The sequence below is a fragment of the Ctenopharyngodon idella genome, chromosome 9, assembly GCF_019924925.1.
Source record: "Ctenopharyngodon idella isolate HZGC_01 chromosome 9, HZGC01, whole genome shotgun sequence".
Classification (NCBI taxonomy): domain Eukaryota; kingdom Metazoa; phylum Chordata; class Actinopteri; order Cypriniformes; family Xenocyprididae; genus Ctenopharyngodon; species Ctenopharyngodon idella.
In genome coordinates this window covers 3,798,323-3,819,184 of record NC_067228.1, presented here as the reverse complement: position 1 = coordinate 3,819,184, position 20,862 = coordinate 3,798,323, and the positions used below count along the sequence as shown (strand labels likewise).

Sequence of the window (20,862 nt, the reverse complement as noted above, 5' to 3'; positions counted from 1 at the left end):
TGTCAGGCTCAGGCACTTCAAGTGGTTCCCATTGCCTTGCGAGAAAAAAACATTAAGTTTCCCAAGTGTGGATATACGATGATGTGAAACTAAAAACCTCCAAAAGCACTTAGCAAAACGCCTCTATATCACAAACCGTTCTCAGTAATGGATCTAACAGCCCATATTCATTGTCAGATTATGTCAGATTACAATGCATTTTTTTTTTTATACTGATACCATGCGAATAGAACAGAATAGAATAGACTGAACATCAGAGAAATGCAACTGTCTATTTCAAACTGTTAACAGCCATTGGTGAATCATCTATTATGATTATATAATATAATATTTATAATATGCAACCCCATTTCCAGGAAAGTTGGGACATTGTATAAAATGCGATAAAATCAAGAATCTGTGATTCGTATATTCTCTTTAACATTTATTGAACTGACAAAAGTACAAAGAAAAGATTTCCAATGTATTCACTGACCAACTTAAATGTATTCTGTAAATAGAAACAAATTTTAATTTTGATGGCTGCAACACAATCTAAAAAACAGAGGCATGTTTACCACTGTGTCACATCACCTTTCCTTTTAATTACACTTTTTATTTGTTTGGGAGTTGAAGATATTAATTGCTGCAGTTTTACAAGTGGAATTTTTGGCCAATCTTGCCTGATACAAGACATCTGCTCAACAGTCTGTGGTCGTCATCGTCTGATTCTCCTTTTCATGATGGGCCATACATTTTCAATAGGACACAGATCTGGACTGCGGTGTAGAGTGTCTACAAAACCACATGCAGAATGAGGCCTGGCATTGTCTTGCCCTAATAACCATGTACTTCCCAGGAAAGATGTCATCTTGATGGCAGTATATGTCTCTGTACAATCCCAATATATGCCTCCACGTCAATGGTACCTTCACACATATTCAAGTCACCCATGCCGTTTGCACTGATGCTCCTCCATACCACGACAGATGTTTGCATTCGCACCTTGGGCTGAAAAAAGTCTGGATGGTCCCTTTCGTCTTTCGGAATGAAAACTCAATGTCCATTTTTCCCAAAAACAAGCTGAAACGTAGGCTCATCTGACCACAGCACAGATTTCCACTGTCTTTTAGACCATGAGACAAGCTCGGGCCCAGAAAACTCGGCAGCATCTCTGTCTGCACTGAATATAGCTTTCTCCTTGTGTAACAGAGATTGAAGTTGTATTTCTTGATGCAGTGGCAGACTATCTTAAGTTACAAGGGTTTTCCAAAGTACTCCTGAGCAAATGTGATTATATTTAACACAGTAGAATTACAGTTTCTCATGCAATGCCATCTGAGGACTCAAGGGTCACACACATTCAGCAGAAGTTTCCTGTCTTGCCCTATACAGACTGAGATTCCTCTGGATTCCCTGAATCTTTTCACAATATTAAATATGGTAGATAGAGAAAGACCTAAATTTGTTGCAACCTTGCATTGAGAAATGTGATTTTTGAATTGTTTGACAATTCTCTCTTAAATTTGGCACAAAGTGATGAGCCACGACCCATCTTTGCTTGCAAAGACTGAGTCTTTGGTGGATGGTACTATTATACACAAACACGATACCCTCATAGTACCAACTCACCTGCTTATTGTGGACTGTTTCAAAACAGTTTACACTTGGAAATTCTAAAATCTTTTCACTTTTATTTTGCCTCTGTCCTAACTTTTTTGGAGTGTGTTGCAGCCATCAAAATCAAAATTTGTTTTATAGAAAACAATTAAGTGGAAAACATCGGAAATATTTTCTTTGTACTTTTGTCAGTTAAATAAAGGTTAAAGAGTATAATTATATATATATATATATATATATATATATATATATATATATATATATATATATACACACACACACACACACACACACACACACACAGAGAGCTGGGTAGATTACTTATTGATTACAAATTACAAGACAAAATTTGTAAATCAGTAATATAATCTCTTCAATTACACAATTTTGGTACTGTAATCTGACTACTTTTGGATTACAGTTAGATTACTTTTGTGCTAACCCTTATTTGATGTCACATATATTGTAGGATAATCTTGTACTATTTTGACAGATACAAAGAAAAAATAGTCCAAAAAAATATATTCTATTCACCAACAAGAGCCTCAACAGAATCTTTTTAAAGTGCAATGTACAGACAGTTAATACTTCAAAATACTAACACTAATGTAACTGTTAGTGTTTGCTGATAGTAACACTGAATAAAACAAAATCTTATCAAAATCTTATGATTTTAAAACATATTTAGCTACTTAAAATTAAGTAAATTTAGAAAACAGCAACATTACAAAAACAAATATTGAAAAACAAGAAATTCACAGCAATATCACTGCTACATCAAATATTTAATCTATATTTATTATTATTATTAATATTATTATTTCATATATATATTCATCTATATTTCCCCCTCACCACCGGAAAAACTCAAAGAATCACAAACGTATATAAGCAGCAGGTTTACTATGAGAAAAATATAAACGTTAAAAAAATGAAAAATTAGGAGAATCAATGAATTGTGAACAACTTACTGCCATTGTGTAAATAATATTTAATCCATAAAAAAGTAACTGTAGTCTGATTACGAGTATTTTAGAAAGTAGTTTACTCTAATTACAAGTACTTGATTTTTGGAATATGATTACGTAATCTAGATTACATGTAATCCGTTACTACCCAGCTGTATATATATATATATATATATATAATGGAACTACTTTAACTGCTAATGTCACAAGTTCCTCTTACTTCTTTTTAACACTTCTCTCCAACCACTTGACTCCATGTCGAGTCGTCTTTTCAAGATCCCATCAATTCCTGAAGGATATGTCCCCTTCAGTTTTCACTCAGTGAATATTCACTGAAAAACTGCAGATTATTACAGGGTCTCGATAATTGATTTCAGTCGATTTGCTAACTTCCGGTAGATTTAGCCTGTATTGTTACGGTTACATAACATAGCCAGCTGCCACTGAATGGATTATCGCGCCAAAAAACCCCGCCCAGAATGATTGACAGGCAAGTCGAGAGCTCTTCAAGATTGCTATTTGGATATTTGTAAGGTAACAGGGCCATTTTCGGCGTATAATTCCATAAAGATCCCAAACTAAACGAACTGTTTTGTAGTCCACTACAATATACTGTGAGCACAATTTCTTTCATCTTATGTAACTGGTGAAGACAGCCTTCATATTATGACTGACTGCCTGCCTTGGAGAAATACCTGATTTAATTTAAAATGGCGCCTCCTAGACTGTTCTGCTTAGCTGAGGTGGGCGTAACAGAAGAATGTGCCTTCTTCAATGAAATCTAGCCTGTATGAAGTTTAAAAAGCGATTGTGAGGCGATTTTGGTGGCTTATTTACAACCTACACGTGCGCGATAAACTATTTTGTTCTTCGTGATCAAATCTATCTGACGATTGCAAGAAACCATCCTTACTCTCCTTAAAAATGACCACTTTTCTATTAGCTGCAGTTAAATAAAACCAAACCGATTTGAAAAATTCGTTTGCGAATCGGACTGAATCAATTCTTGAGTCAGAGTAATTCTCGAATCAACAATCACCGACTCATGTCCAAGTCGAAATAAGTCGAAAACCGATGCTGATAGTAAAAACATTTGAGTAAAGAAAATTTGATTGATGTGGCCAAAAGTAAGCTTACGGCTTGACTGTATGAGTGTTTTGTCTCATTGGTACTTCACATAGCATTTTATCAAAACATGCAAAAACTATGAAAATGAATTTTAGTTTTATGTAGGCTAAATTAATTTTTGTTTGAGCCGAATCGGATCTAAAACAAACTGAACTGGAACACATTGCGTTACAATAAGCTCATAAAAACGTTATTATTATTATTAATTATTTATTTATAATATTTAATATTAACAAGTAAATAGTTAAAAAAAATAATACAATAATTATATTATTTATTTGTAATTATTTATTTATAAAACGTAATGCTTTACTGAAACATAAATCACGTTAACGGCTATACCACGCCGTAATATCCTGGACCACGTGATGAATTAGGTTTACTGAAATGAACTGTTCGAAAGAACCGATTCCAGGAATCGGACTGCACGTAGTTCATTAACTACATTCAAATTAAACGCGGTTTTGCAGTCTAGTACAAAAAATACAAGTTCGTATGTGCTGAAAGAACTATTTTTATCCTGTGGCATCATCTCTTCCACCGCAGATTCAAGAATCAATCACTGGAAAAGTGGATTTCCAGGGCGTCAACCAGGGTTAGGACAGTTGACATGTCTTTCTCAAAAAATCCCACGGCGAATTGAATTGTTTGAGCTTTGCAGTAATCAGATGTATCAGGAGCGAGAGATAGGCTGTTATAAAATGCTCTACGTTAAATTAGAGCACAAAACCCGTGGCGCAGAGCATACCAGTGTTGACATGTATAAATGAATGTCGGAAAACCAAACAAATCAATCAATGTACAGATATGTAAATAACTTTTTTTCATGTGCATCTGATGCTGTTAAGACAACAATGACATACTGTATGCAATACAGAAACAGAAGGTAAGCCTATATCACAACCTTAATTGAACTATTTATATAAATGACTGGCAAAACAACAGGAGTTATGAATGTGCTTGACAGATACTGTCATAGACCAAATGAATGAGAAAATAATCTAAAAACTAAGCATGTTTATGAGTTTCACAACTGTATTATCAAATATTACACCATCCTTTATTTTAAAAATCATTGTTAAATTAAACTCTTTTATGCATCAGACATAGTATTGTTATTTGCATTTAATTATAACCTGAAGCATGTTTTATTGGCCATAAATTTGAATAGCTTTCATCATAATCTACTCACCATCTTCCAGCAAAAATCAGGGAATTTCTTTGAACATGAGGGGGAAATTAATCCTCAGCGTCCAAAACTTGAAGCAGTGATCCAATGTGGAGGAAAACACTCAGTGTGGGCAACTTTACCCAAGTAAGTAAGAAAACTCCAAGGGATTTTCAGCGAGAGAAAAAAAATCGCAGAAGTCTGTGATCAAAAAGAGCGAAGTGCCTGAGATGACAGAGATGAGCGCTTCCGGTTATTCATTAGACCCAGAGCGAAATCACCAATCCTACTATGCCTGAGGCTGGGCTCATGAATATTAAAGTAGGCCATGACAACGTTGCTTCGTCCACCTTCTGTTGGCTCTGCTGTTCTGCCTCGTGAGTATTAATTAGATTGTGCTGACGTTGCTTCTTAAACGTCCAATGGAGAACATTTGCTTATGAATATTAAAAACTAGGCCTTCGCCGTAGTAGGACTCCTAAATTTTCAGATCTTGACGGACACTGACGCCAGACAGATTCCGTGCGGCTGCAAAACATTTCATAAAAGCGCCATAAGGTGACTACGGTTCACGTTTTCACTTTTTTTGTGTATTTTTTTTTTTCATGAGGATGTCTTATTTGCCCCACCCTTTGTGTAGGCAATAACTTATTGCTGTATTAGGACTTTTCTCGTTTTGACATCAAATTAAACAGTTGGCATAGTGTATTAGTTTAAAGACTTGAGGTAAAAAAGATAAGTTTATCACAGCACTTTCATATTGTTGCTATTTTTGTTGGTTTAACTGCTTCTGTTGGTCCATTTGTAAGTCGCTTCGGATGAAAAAAAAATCTGTTGAATGTTAATCTTATGTATTCATACCTGCAAACTAGTCGAAATTCGCCGTTTTGAATCAAAATATATCATTTATGTGAATCGTGTGGATCCGAAGAGTTTTTTTTTTTTTTTCCGGGGGTGGGGCGTGTCAGGGTGAGTTTGCAGGCACAATAAATTGAAAATGGGCTACTTTCCCATAGACTGGAGTGAGACCATAAACGTCTCTCGAGCTATTTTGGCGCTCTGTGGTGTGACTGACACATCGCTGTAGCGCTTCAGTTCAAACAGAGGCAACGCACGTGAACGGATCATCTCTTCCGCTTCACAACACGAAATAAACATAAATGAATGTAGGGTGAATGATTACCGAAGGTATGTTGAAAGATACAGTACAACTTACTGAAATCCGTATCATGTCATAAGTAACGTTAATCGATCAATCATTGTTTCAACCGCGGAAAAGCGCCAATAAAATAGCTTGTAAAAATGTCACATTTACCGTAACATTTACCTCAGAAAAGCCGTTCAATGTCAAAAAAACTCGTTAGTCAGCTACAAAAATGACCTTAGAGAGGAGCATTTTGATATATATCCACTGTGACTATAGGCCATTGCATATTCATGTAGGCTACTTAAAATGTGCTTCAATACTGAATGAATAAAACCATTTTATGACAGCCAACATTTAAATGTTTAGGCCGATATTAAAGGATTAGTCCACTTTCAAATAAAAAATTCCTGATACTCACCCCCATGTCATCCATGATGTCCATGTCCTTCTTTCTTCAGTTGAAAAGAAATTAAGGTTTTTGATGAAAACATTCCAGGATTTTTCTCCTTATAGTGGACTTCAATGGACTCCAAATGGTTGACAGTCAAAATTACGGTTTCAGTGCAGCTTCAAAGGGCTTTAAACGATACCAGACAAAGAATAAGGGTCTTATCTAGTGATCGGTCATTTTCTAAAAAAAATCAAAATGTATATGTTTTATAGGCACAAATGATCACACCACAAGTGCTTCCACCAGAACGCGATTCCGTATTCTTCAAAAAGCTTACGCTGTATGTCCCACGCCTTCCCTATTCAACTTACGGAAAAAACGGAACTGGTGCCACGTTCGTTCCGTAAGTCGAATAAGGACGGCGTAGGACATTCAGCGCAAGCTTTTTGAAGAATACGGAATCGCGTTCTGGTGGAAGCACTTGTGGTGCGATCATTTGTGCCTATAAAACATATACATTTTGATTTTTTTTAGAAAATGACCGATCACTAGATAAGACCCTTATTCTTTGTCTGGTATCGTTTAAAGCCCTTTGAAGCTGCACTGAAACTGTAATTTTGACCTTCAACTGTTTGGAGACCATTGAAGTCCACTATAAGGAGAATAATCCTGGAATGTTTTCATTAAAAACCTTAATTTCTCTTCGACTGAAGAAAGAAGGACATGGACATCTTGGATGACATGGGGGTGAGTAAATTATCAGGAAATTTTTATTTGAAAGTGAACTATTCCTTTAAAAACGAATAGAAACAGTATTAAAAACGAGTAGAAACATAATTATGTCTTTAAAAATTTATTATAATGTTATTATAAAAACTTATTTATGTGTAATTTATAAGTACAAATCAATTAATTTTTAACCTTTAATATTATAATGATGTACCAGCTGTGGTTCCCTGTATAGTTTACAGCAATAGTTGAGAGATATTTTTTTCTTTGAGGAAATTTGCCATGTAGCCTACTGTACCTGATAGGCCCCAAATTAATCATTATTGAATTGAAGGTGATCAAATTGAAATCAAATCGCAAGCTTCTGGATCAAAATAGAATCCATTTGTGAAATTTGTGTCAATGCCCAGCCCTAGTGTCAATAATTATTATTATTTTTTTTTATTTTTTTTACTTGAAGCAAATGTTTTTTTTCCCCCATTTATTTTCTTGTCAGAATGCACCAGAATGCTTAGTTTACATGTTAAAATCACGAAAATTTTCTCCTGGAGGAGGATGTTCCCAGACCCCCCTACTACTATTCACTTTGTAAACATGTCACCTTTTTCACCACTTTAGAGTTTGCAGGTATCTGTATAGTACACTAGTAAAACATCAACATTTGTAATATTGAAATGTAGACATTTGTAGTAAACTTTACAAGTTGTTTCTTTCTATGAAGCACCTTTTAGTTTAAAATCTTACAAGAATTTACTTTAAAATCATACCAAAGAAAATGTTATTAGATTTTTGGGTTGCTTAATGCTTACTACAAACTTATGAACTTGAGTTTATAAAGGTTTCATAAAAAGAACTTGTACTAGTTGGGTAAAGCAAGTTTGCAAGTAATAATCAATTTCACAATAACTGCAAATGGTCAGTCACAGTTCAGAGAGGGCAGTAAAGCCTCATGGCGACACCTAGTGGATCAAACGTCTCATTTTTGTTTAATTATCAATGAAAATTTTACATTTTGAAAAATCTAGTGCATGGTTGCCAGAAATTCACTGTTTTTGACTGCTTTTCTTTAACTATTTTATCCACTCATGCATTAAAAATCCATTACACTTTTTAGTTTTGAATTTAGGGGAGTGTAGTGTAACACAGGTCAGTTGTAACACTGTCAGTTTGACAAGTCAGAAAAGAGCTGTGGTGATGTTAGCAATATCATACACCCCCATCACCTTTTTGGGCTCACAGGAGAAGTGGCATGTGACTGTGAGCAACACTGTAGATTTTATGACCAAAAAAAAATATTTTCAGGAAAGAAAGTATTTTTTTTTTTTTTTTTTTTTTTATCAAGATCATGGTTTTGTAGATACAATTATTGGATTTACATTAGCTAACCTAAAGTAGCTGTTTCTCTAGTTTAATTTGGTGCTTTGCATTCATGCTAACTTCAAACCCACATGGTAAAACAGTTATGTTATGGCTGATTGGGGTGTGGATAGTTGTAACAGTTCATTAAAAATGTCCAATGAGTCCAGTTACAAATTCTCTGTTGAGGCAAAGTCACATGAGTTGCTCATTCACATAAAAATATGTGGATGGCAGCATAGCTGGTGACTGAACCCTTATGTGACAGGAATACAGTACACAAACTTTTACACAAACAGCAGTTGTTTTGTGCTAAATATGAGGTCCTTAAAAAAATGGGCCTATACACAATATAATGTTTTTGTCACTTTTAATTGTTCACTTTTTTCAAAATGGATTGTTCTTTGTTCTTCAATAAAGTTATTGTATAAATTAGATAGTGTAGCTCATATTTCAGCAGATTATCTCTCACTGTTACATCTTTCCCCGGCTAGTGTTACAACGCACCGCTGTAGTGGGGTAAGATGTCACGCTGGAACTCTTTGTATTTGACATTAACTCACATAATCTGTAAATATGTAGTACATGTCCAAGTGAGTTTTATTCGTAGAGGACAAATGTGGCTACCGTGTTTCAAAGTTTGAGATATCTAGCGAGTTACTCATGCTCAAACAAAAAGTGTTACTTCCATCCCCTTATATTTAGGCATACAACTTCAAGAATAATTTCAACTCATTGAAGCAGAAGTGTATTTTAACATAATTGAGAGACATATATTCAGTCATGAATGTATTCATCTTGTCCAAACTTTTGACTTGTAGAGTAAACTTACATTTCATATATAATTAACACATAGCCTATTGCTAATTTACCAGCCTACTTGAACTATTTAAATCTGTGCAGTACATTAAAATGCTGATAACCACCAATAGTAATACAGATGGTAAAATAAAAGGTCACATGATTAAAGTTAATCAGAACTGGCCTTTCCTTTAACTGTGTCCAATAAACATGTATAGTAAACTAATGTCATGAACTTTAAAGGGGACATATTATGCCCCTTTTCACAAGATGTAATATAAGTCTCTGGTGTCCCCAAAATGTGTCTGTGAAGTTTCAGCTCAAAATACCCCACAGATCATTTATTATAGCTTGTCAAATTTGCCCCTATTTGGGTGTGAGCAAAAACACGCCGTTTTTGTGTGTGTCCCTTTAAATGCAAATGAGCTGCTGCTCCCGGCCCCCTTTCCAGAAGAGGGCGGAGCTTTAACAGCTCGCGCTTCAGTTGCTCAACAACAACAAAGCTGGAGAATCTCGCGCAGACAAAATGAGGATTGTCAGTAACGGTGTTCAGCCTTACATTGTTCAAACCGGAGTCGACACTGATGGAGAGACTCAGGAAGAAGTTACAACTTTTAGAATGAAACTGGATGTTTCTGAATGGTTAGTGGATAAATTTATGTAGTTGCTGTGGAGTTGATTCAACTCATCAACTAGCATGTGCCGTCATGTTAATCTTTTGTGCAAATCCAGCATTGAATTGACCCTCCCAGGTGAAAAAAAAAGTACACTTCTATAATGTACTTAAAGTTCTCTATTTTTGTGCACTAATTTTGTACTTGATGTACTAAAAATTCTTCTTTAGTACTTCTTCAGCTAATCTTAAAAACATCTAAGTGTACTCAACTGTACTATTTTGAGACACCATGAAATAAGAACTAAAATGTGCTTTTAATATACTATCTCTGTATTTAAAAAATGTATTTAGATACCACTTATAGTAGATTTGAACCCATAGTGTACTACAAGTGGTAACTAAATATATTTTTAAAATACAGAGATAGCATATTAAAAGCACATTTTAGTTTATACATCATGGTGTCTCAAAATAGTACAGTTGAGTACACTTAGATGTTTTTAAGATTAGCTGAAGAAGTACTAAAGAAGAATTTTTAGTATATTAAGTACAAAATTAGTGCACGAAAATGGAGCACTTTAAGTACATTATAGAAGTGTATTTTTTTTCACCTGGGTCGTTTGTGAAGCAGTCCGGCGTAAAATGACAGCATGGTAACAACACTCTACTACAACAACTCTTCCTCTTCTCTAAAGCAGCCCAACATGGCCTCACCCCCTTTGTTGTGTGTTCTCTGGAGCAGGGTTTATGTAAATTTTAGGGTTAGTGATGTCACCAACCCGGGAAGAAGCTCATTGTAGTCCCTACCAGCTGTTTGTTGTAGTCCTTAAACAGAGAATTCTTTAAAAGAAAATATCTCCCTTTGCATTGAACTTTGAGCGTCGTAACTTTGCAGATGTTGTTTATGCTCTAACAGCAACATTACACACTAACTAAAGTTAAAAAAGTGAAATCATAATCAACCACGCCTTTAACTAAACAATATAAAATAAAATACTCCAGTGTTTAAAACTGATCTATCCAAGTTGTGCAGTTTTTGGTTTTGTGCTCTTGAAGAGTGTGGACACTTGCTCAAGGTTCATCCAGATGTCACCAGGTGGTTGCTCAGCAGCACCACACAATCTGCAGGACACAAAGACAAGGACACCAAAGCACTGTGTTTGTGTGTCGGTGTTAACTAGAGCACATAAGGCATATGGTTAAAGCTTGTGTGCATCCCTGTTTGTTTCAGCATCTTTATAGACCTAATGTTCAACATCTATCTATCTATCTTTTTCTTCAGTTACATTTGTATTGAGTGCAGTCACTTTCCACTATTTCACAAGAAACTGAGCCTGTTGAGCAAATGTTTGGCCAACAGCTATAATACGGTTTAACAGGCTTTGTGTGTCAAACACAGATTAAGTTATTCATGCAGAAATAGCTGTTCAGATAGCCTGTAGCTGATGTTAAACGGAACAAGGGGCGTATTTTTATTCTGTGGGCGGACTGACTGAATCAGGTGGAGCACTTTTACTCCATGACATGGTAGAACATCTATCCATCTAGGACATCTCAGAAGGATTGTTTTAAATGGAAAACCACAAAGGAGAGAAAAGTGGCACAGTTCAACAGGTGAGTTTGCACATTATTTACTAATTCATGAATAATTATATATCTGAGATACACTGAACATGCTCCTGATGTGGGTTTTTGTCTTTTCAGATGGACAATGACAGGGATTGTTTGTTGTCCTCACATAAGGACACAGGGAAAAGTGGAACTAGCTCATTGTCTTCTGCCTCATTTAATTTCATCAATTCCATTATAGGATCCGGAATTATAGGTAATATTTTGTTGTTTATGCTTCTGCAAAATAATATCAATTTAATAAATACATACAGGCACTACCAGTCAAAAGTTTAGAACTAAATATATCTTCCTCTTGATCTTAATAACTTGTTGACAAATATAAATTGCACATGTAAATGTTATTACAAAGCTAACATTATTATTATTATGATTATTAATTGATGAGTTGGAGCATATATTTTGAGGGAAAAGTGTCCAGCCATACATGTGAACTCCTGAAGTGTTTGAAAAGCATCTCATGAAGGTGGTTGAGAGCATGTCAAGCAAATAGTTTAGCATCTAAAATATAGCATAAACATAATTTGTTTAACATTTTTTGATCACTACATAATTCCCACACCAGATCAAATATGTGATAGTTTTGATGACTATGTACAAACTCTTGGCTGACAATTTAGATTTTTTTTTTTTTCTTGTATAATTATTTTAAAAATGTAAGTCAAAAGCATACTTAATGGCCTATTGCTGATGTTTGGATGCTATCATGTTCATTGTTTTCTCACATTTGTGCATATTTTAATAGGCCAGTTGATGTGAGAACTGGCTTAGATTCCACGCGGTACAGGATCATATGACTACTGAACAGCCCTAGTCAGTTCACATGCTTCTGCTGCAGGAAAAAAAAAAAGAAAAGAAAAAAAATATATTTTTCTGGTCCGATGATATGTCCAGAAAATTAAATTCGAATGCATACATGCATTCTTGGCAGTAGCTTCTGTGCTCTATCACCTGCCTGATAAGAGAGGAAAGAACAAAACTAGTTAGTCAGCTGATCTTTCCCACTACCCTCTAGGGGAGACTGAGGCTAGTTGTCACATTTATGTGAATATTTTCAAGTCTGGGTTTATTTTTAGTCACCTTATATGTATATATACTAACCTTAAAAGATTTGGCTGCAAAAAAATGTGTTTACTAGTTTATATTGAACAAGTCCTCCACATCTCCGGTCATTCATCTAGGTTTGCCATATTCTTTGAGTCAGGCTGGTCTCCCAATGGGTCTTCTGCTGCTTTTTCTGGTTGCCTTCATCACAGGTATGCACTGCAAATGTTCATTCCCTGTTAACTATGCATCTTGACCACAATAATGTGCATTTTAAAATACTTGCATATCTCTATTGCACTTTCTTAACATTATACGTGAACGTGGTAACACATACAAACTATTAACTACGACTTTTCCCTCAATAATCTCCTAATTTACTGCTTATTAATAGTTAGTACGGTAGTTGTTAAGTTTAGGTATTGGGTAGGATTAAGAATGTAGAATAAGCTCATGCAGAATAAGGCATTAATATGTGCTTAATAGTACTGATAAATAGCCAATATTCTAGTAATATGCATGCTAATAAGACAAGACCCTAAAATAAAGTGTTACAGTGAATGTCAAGGATTATATTAAAATCCGTGTCATGACCCATTTAAACACACTGTATGTTCAAATGTAGTGCCAATGTCAAAAGTTTATTGTGCCCATCATGTTTTTAATTTATTTATTGTTTCTTTCTGCAGATTACTCCATCATTCTCCTGGTCAGAGGAGGGAATCTGTCTGGCACTCACAGTTATCAGTCTCTGGTTCAAAGCACATTTGGCCAGATAGGATATTTGATCGTGTCAGCACTGCAGTTTCTGTACCCATTCATCGGTAATCACCGACATCTGTCCTAATGACCTTTTGTATGTATATTCTGAGGTGAAGTGAGATTTGGAAGAATATAATTGTCTGTATTGTGTCCCACATATAGCAATGATCAGCTACAACATAATCACAGGTGATACACTGACCAAAGTGTTTATGAGAATCCAAGGAGGTGAGCTGGTTATTACATTTACTTTTTAAAAAGTGTGAGTTTTTGTTAATTTTTTGTTGTCACAGAGGTCTGCTAATCTTATCAAAGAGTTTTGTGCCAAAAAGTCATAATTTAGTTATTATGACCATTTTCATCCATCTCACAGTAGCATCTCTTGTCATCTCTTGTCTTGTGTCTGTGTTTTGAAAGGACACCTCCTCCAAAAAATAGTCTCATTTTTTTCATTGTGAATGCATTGAAACATGACATTTGTGCTCTTTGTTTTTTTCCAGTTGGTCCCGGAAACATTCTTACAGAGAGACATTTTGTCATTCTGATGTCTACTCTTCTATTCACACTGCCCCTGTCTCTCTATAGAGATATAGCAAAGCTGGGAAAGGTTGAGTATTACCAACTAATAATACAACTAATAAAACGTCCCCCCCCCCCTGTTTTTCTGTGGAACACAAAAGGAAAATTTTTCATACAACAGCATTTCATAATGACCATGTCTAATTAACCACATCAGGCTCTAAAATAGACAAAAAAGCACAATAATAGTTTTATAAGAACAGTCCATATGACCCATGTGCTACATTCCACGATATCTGAAGCCAGGTCATTGTTGTGCTCCACAGAAAAATAACATCATATGGGTTTGGATTTTTGGGTGAACTATTTCTTTAAATCGGCAATAATGAACTCTCTTTCCCTCCTCTTTTCCAGGTATCTTTATTGTCGATGCTCTTGACTTTTGCCATCCTCATCACAGTGGTCGTGAGAGCAGCGACATTAGGACCACAGATGTATAAAATCTCTCTTTCCGTCTGTGTGCATTTATTCACACCGTCCACCATATGCTCATGTTTGCTGACCGTAGCTCTGGATAATGATTTACCCATTTAAATACTAATTTCTGAGAAATGATCTCTGCGCTCCCTTCATTGGGTTTATTTAATTTTTGATTCGATTTTCCATCATATTTTTGGCCTTTGTGTAACAAGGCACGTAGTGACACGCTGCAGTGAAACAATACATATATGTTTTGATGCTTCATAAGGAAAACCCATAACCTGTGTGAACCCAGATCAAATATGTGATTTTCACCAAGCAGATGATTAAACAGGCAAAAGAATCACTATAATACTGTTTTCTAGTAATATCATACAGACTTGGGAATGTGACTTTCTTGACTCTTTGTGGACCTGTTTCCACCCTGGTATTAAGATGCGTTTTGGTCGATCGGATCACAAGTGGACGAGGGAGACACAAATCCGTTTATACCTGGTGTTTAAATCCGTCTCTTTTGTCCACTTTCAACCACTTCTGTCTTGATTTCTTCGAGGGTAGGGTCTATGGGTTTTTTCAGATATTTCAATCTAATGGACAAAATAAGCTCGCGCAATTTACATATGAACGCTACCGGAGACAACGGATAAACACACAGAGAGCATCAGCTTCCGTTTCTGCTCTGACAGCCGCAAGACCGGCCGAACGCTGTGAGTGTGTGTTAGAAATCAGGAATGGTGAGAGAACATTGTGCTTGGTACGTTTTTCATCTTCAAACCAAACTTGGGTCTTCATTTCAGCTGAAAAAAGTTTAAATCCCTTCTGGCTAGTGTGCTTCCTATTATATTTACGCATATATTTAGGCATCTTTTGTGGCTGTTCGAACACATTTAATCACATGAGCGTTTCCATTAAAAGAAATCCGGTGTGTGAGAAATCGAGTCCCCCCAGGAATCAGGTCTCCTTTAAGGCCACGAGTGATCCCATTAGTTCAACTGACTTTTAATGAATAGTATTTTTAGCACCTGATTATAATTTCTGCAAAATCATGTTATGATTTATATAGTTTAAAATGCGTTATAATGACCATTAATGTCTTTTAAATGACATGGTTCATATACTAGTATATAACTGAAGCTATAGGTTGTGAAATCATGCATTTATCGTTCTTACTGGTTTTTTAGTTAGCTTATGTACTAGTATAGCATACATCTACCCGACAAACCTGCTAGCTTAGCTTATATTATATTAGGTATGTTTTTGCTTCCAATATCTGTTTCCAGTATGTTTTATTATGCAATACATAGACATTCATTTTATATTTAAAGCATGTTGTTTGTGCACTTAACGTAATAAACATCAAATAATAGTGAAATAGGTTATTAGTCAAGACATCACGATAACAACTTTTGATCAGGCATTACCGCCTTGTACTAAAGGAGACCCGATTCCTGGGGGGTGACTCGATTTATCATGACACCGGTCGAATGCGTTTTCGACTACCTCTGGAAGTGGTCAAAAGTGGACAAGTTCAAAATGTTTTACATCTCGTTTACACATGTATTTAGTGTCGTCCACTTGTGATCCGATCGACCAAAACGCATCTTAATACCAGGTGGAAACGGCCTATGACATGATAAAAAAAAAAAACACTCAAACCACCCTAGTAATGTCACAGCATCATGATAGTGACTTTTGCATGGGCCTGCACAAACATTAAAAATGATTTATACAATTAATACCAAGCTTTATGTGTTTACTTACTTTTTTTGTCCACAGACCTGCTTCAGATGGTGCATGGGTGTTTGCACGGTGGAATGCAATTCAGGCAGTTGCTGTCATGTCTTTTGGTGAGGTTTTGCTTTTAGTGATATACACCTTTCTACATCAGTGTGGTCAGAGATGAGCATTTTCAAAATTAAAGTACGTTTTCATTTGAAACTTTGACATATTTTTCAGCTTTTATCTGCCACCATAACAGCTTCATGATCTACGGGTCGCTGCAGGAGCCCACGTTGAGCAGCTGGTCTCTTGTCACGCATGTATCTGTGGGCTCAGCCGTGCTGTTCAGTGCTGTCTTTGCTGCTGCAGGTTATGCAACTTTTACTGGTTATACACAAGGTAAATTACTGTACATCCTGGGTCAGAATATCTGCACCTATTACTTTGATAAATCTGTGACATACGGTACACAATGCGCTGAAAGAACCTGAACACGATTACATCTTTTCCTGTTGTGTTTCTAAGGTGATATATTTGAGAACTACTGCAGGAATGACAACTTGGCTACATTCGGTCGATTCTGCTACGGTGTCAGTATAATCACCACATTCCCTCTGGAGTGCTTTGTAACCCGTGAGGTAAGATAATTGAAGCTTTTATATGTGGGTGATTCTTCAACTAGGGGCACTTTTGAATACTTGAAAGCTTGAAAAACAAAACTTAATGTTAAAAAATGTATCACGTTATGAAATGAATATCTGATCATGGACTTGATCAACCTTCAACCGGATTTTCCATCATAACCAAATATATATTTTGTCCTCAGAAATACTTGTGATGGAAATGACAGCATTATTGGGGGACAGTGAATCTTTGACATATAAAAAATAAAATTTGTAAACATAAATAACAAATTAATTGAGTGGTTTTAGTAGGGTTATTATAGTTAACTGAAACTAAAACCATTAAGAAAACATTTTTGTTACTTAAAATAAAGTACAATTTTATTTGCACTTATTTACAATTTTTTTTTTTTTAATTTCACTTCATTTATATACAGGTGCTGGTCATATAATTAGAATATCATCAAAAAGTTGATTTATTTCACTAATTCCATTCAAAAAGTGAAACTTGTATATTATATTCATGCATTACACATAGACTGATATATTTCAAATGTTTATTTCTTTTAATTTTGATGATTATAACTGACAACTAAGGAAAATACCAAATTCAGTATCTCAGAAAATTAGAATATTACTTAAGACCAATACAAAGAAAGGATTTTTAGAAATCTTGGCCAACTGAAAAGTATGAACATGAAAAGTATGAGCATGTACAGCACTCATTACTTAGTTGGGGCTCCTTTTGCCTGAATTACTGCAGCAATGCGGCGTGGCATGGAGTCGATCAGTCTGTGGCACTGCTCCTGTGTTATAAGAGCCCAGGTTGCTCTGATAGTGGCCTTCAGCTCTTCTGCATTGTTGGGTCTGGCATATCGCATCTTCCTCTTCACAATACCCCATAGATTTTCTATGGGGTTAAGGTCAGGCGAGTTTGCTGGCCAATTAAGAACAGGGATACCATGGTCCTTAAACCAGGTACTGGTAGCTTTGGCACTGTGTGCAGGTGCCAAGTCCTGTTGGAAAATGAAATCTGCATCTCCATAAAGTTGGTCAGCAGCAGGAAGCATGAAGTGCTCTAAAACTTCCTGGTATACGGCTGCGTTGACCTTGGACCTCAGAAAACACAGTGGACCAACACCAGCAGATGACATGGCACCCCTGACTGTGGAAACTTTACACTGGACCTCAAGCAACGTGGATTGTGTGCCTCCCCTCTCTTCCTCCAGACTCTGGGACCCTGATTTCCAAAGGAAATGCAAAATTTACTTTCATCAGAGAACATAACTTTGGACCACTCAGCAACAGTCCAGTCCTTTTTGTCTTTAGCCCAGGCGAGACGCTTCTGATGCTGTCTGTTGTTCAAGAGTGGCTTGACACAAGGAATGCGACAGCTGAAACCCACGTCTTGCATACGTATGTGCGTAGTGGTTCTTGAAGCACTGACTCCAGCTGCAGTCCACTCTTTGTGAATCTCCCCCACATTTTTGAATGGGTTTTGTTTCGCAATCCTCTCCAGGGTGCGGTTATCCCTATTGCTTGTATACTTTTTTCTACCACATCTATTCCTTCCCTTTGCCTCTCTATTAATGTGCTTGGACACAGAGCTCTGTGAACAGCCAGCCTCTTTTGCAATGACCTTTTGTGTCTTGCCCTCCTTGTGCAAGGTGTCAATGGTCGTCTTTTGGACAACTGTCAAGTCAGCAGTCTTCCCCATGATTGTGTAGCCTACAGAACTAGACTGAGAGACCATTTAAAGGCCTTTGCAGGTGTTTTGAGTTAATTAGCTGATTAGAGTGTGGCACCAGGTGTCTTCAATATTAAACCTTTTCACAATATTCTAATTTTCTGAGATACTGAATTTGGTATTTTCCTTAGTTGTCAGTTATAATCATCAAAATTAAAAGAAATAAACATTTGAAATATATCAGTCTGTGTGTAATGCATGAATATAATATACAAGTTTCACTTTTTGAATGGAATTAGTGAAATAAATCAACTTTTTGATGATATTCTAATTATATGACCAGCACCTGTGTATATATATATATATATATATATATATATATATATATATATATATATATATATATATATATATATATATATATAAATTCCAAATATTAATAAAAACTATAATAGCACCTCAATTATACTAAAATAACACTGGTTCTTAGGACAAAAAAGGTAAAGTAGGATTCTGATATTAACACTTTTTATAATTTATTAAAAAAGGAAAAGTAAGAAAGCACTTAAAATCATTCTTTGTGACACATGTCAAAGTCTTTAGACATTTCCAGAGCTTTCTGTTTGACATTACAGTCATCCTGACTCTTTAATGACTGCATGCAAAGTTTGAATTAATTTTAAAGTGTGACATCCCAAAAATGAAAATTATCCTCTGATTTACTCACCCTCAAGCCATCCTAGGTGTATATGACTATCTTCTTTCAGATGAACGCGATCGGAAATATATTTAAAAATATCCAAGCTTTATAATGGTAGTGAACGGGGGGTGTGATTTTGAAAAAATGCAGTTATTATAGTTAATAAAGTTTTAAATATGGATATTTTTATTACAAAAACCCATCACTTCGCTTCAGAAGGCCTTTATTGACCCCCTGGAGTCATATGGATTATATTTATGATTGATGGATGCGCTTTTTTGGGTTTTAAAACAGGCCTCCGTTCACTACCATTATAAAGCTTGGTAGAGCCAGGGTATTTTTAAATATATCTCAGATTGCATTCGTCTGAAAGAAGATAATCATATACACCTAGGATGGCTTGAGAGTGAGTAAATCATGGGGTAATTTTCATTTTTTGTTGAACTATCCCTTTAAGATGATTGTTTTAGTATTTGTTTAACTCACTTTAAAGTTGGTCCTTTCTTGATGGTGTCCAGGTGATCTCCAATGTCTTTTTTAAAGGAGAACTCAGTAACACCGCCCATGTCATCATTACCTTGGTGATCATATCAGCAACGACTGCCATATCCCTCTCTTATGACTGTCTGGGTATTGTACTGGAACTAAATGTGAGTTTTCCTGTAAAATCATTAACAGCAAAATATGTGGTTAGCAACAGTAGTTGATGTTGCTGGTCAGTCACATTTAGAGATGTCTGTAAATGTTGTGTTTATGTTTTTCCATCTCGTTCAGGGTGTTTTGAGTGCTATACCCCTCATGTTCATCTTCCCCGCCGCCTGCTTTCTGAAGCTCTCGGAGGGCCGATGGTTTCGTGGGGAAAACCTCATTCCCAGCATCATCCTGGTGGCGGGTGTTTGTGTTATGATAATCGGCTTAATCATGATGGTGCTCTTCCCTCAGGACTGTTCACACGGAGCAGAGTTGTTCTACTGCACCGTCTCCAACACCTCCGTTCCCAGCACCACTTCACAGAGCAGTGTGCAGTTTATTAACGCCACACAGAATGTCAGCATTTTCTGACTGAAATTCATTTTACTGGAATTCTTTTCACTGGAATCTTTTTATTTTATATGCTGTTTTCTAGTGATACATTGTTGATACAATTCTGGTATTAAAGAAATTACATAATTTTTATTTATTTATTTATTTTTTATTTATTTATTTTTATTTATTTTTTTTTTTTTTTGCAATTATGTGAAGTTGTTTATTATTATTGGGGCAGCTCAGTGGGTAGAACTGTCACCTCACAGCAAGAGGGTCCCCGGTTTGAGTCCTAGCTGAGCCAAGAGTCCTTTCTGTGTGGAGTTTGCATGTCTGCCCCACAATCCAAAAACATGCAGTATAGTGGAGTTGGAGATGCTAAATTGTCAGAATTATAAAATAAAGTCAGAATTGCGAGTTATAAACTCATAATTGTATGTTATATCTCGCAATTCTGATTTTTTGTAATGCAATTCTAACTTTAGATTTCACAATTCTGACTTTATAACTCGCAATTCTGACTTTATATCACGCAATTCTGACTTTATATTTCACAATTCTGACTTTATATCACGCAATTCTGACTTTATATTTCACAATTCTGACTTTTATAACTCGCAATTGACTTTATAACTCGCAATTCTGACTTTATATTTCACAATTCTGACTTTATATTTCACAATTCTGACTTTATATCTCGCAATTCTGACTTTATATTTCACAATTCTGACTTTATATCACGCAATTCTGACTTTATATCTCACAATTCTGAC

At 35.7% G+C, this 20,862-nt stretch overlaps 2 protein-coding genes across 3 annotated transcripts in view; one reads left to right on the top strand and one right to left on the bottom strand.

Annotated features, from left to right (window-relative positions):
- scn1laa (sodium channel, voltage-gated, type I-like, alpha) overlaps nucleotides 1-5,106 on the bottom strand; it is a 74,470-nt gene extending 69,364 nt beyond the window's left edge. The window contains exon 1 of one of the 2 annotated variants that reach the window (XM_051905143.1): nucleotides 4,888-5,106. The gene's annotated coding sequence lies outside the window, so the exon portion shown is untranslated. The remainder of the gene's footprint in view (nucleotides 1-4,887) is intronic. The other variant, XM_051905144.1, reaches the window with a different exon arrangement.
- A 249-nt stretch (nucleotides 5,107-5,355) lies between these two features.
- On the top strand, nucleotides 5,356-20,242 carry slc38a11 (solute carrier family 38 member 11). Its single transcript, XM_051905170.1, has 13 exons — nucleotides 5,356-5,421; nucleotides 11,452-11,517; nucleotides 11,608-11,728; nucleotides 12,714-12,788; nucleotides 13,266-13,400; nucleotides 13,501-13,566; nucleotides 13,839-13,945; nucleotides 14,272-14,351; nucleotides 16,114-16,184; nucleotides 16,294-16,455; nucleotides 16,582-16,694; nucleotides 19,585-19,716; nucleotides 19,841-20,242. The coding sequence occupies exons 2-13, from the start codon at nucleotides 11,476-11,478 to the stop codon at nucleotides 20,126-20,128; spliced, it is 1,392 nt and encodes a 463-aa protein (XP_051761130.1). The 5' UTR covers nucleotides 5,356-5,421; nucleotides 11,452-11,475; the 3' UTR covers nucleotides 20,129-20,242.
- Nucleotides 20,243-20,862: the final 620 nt, after the last annotated feature.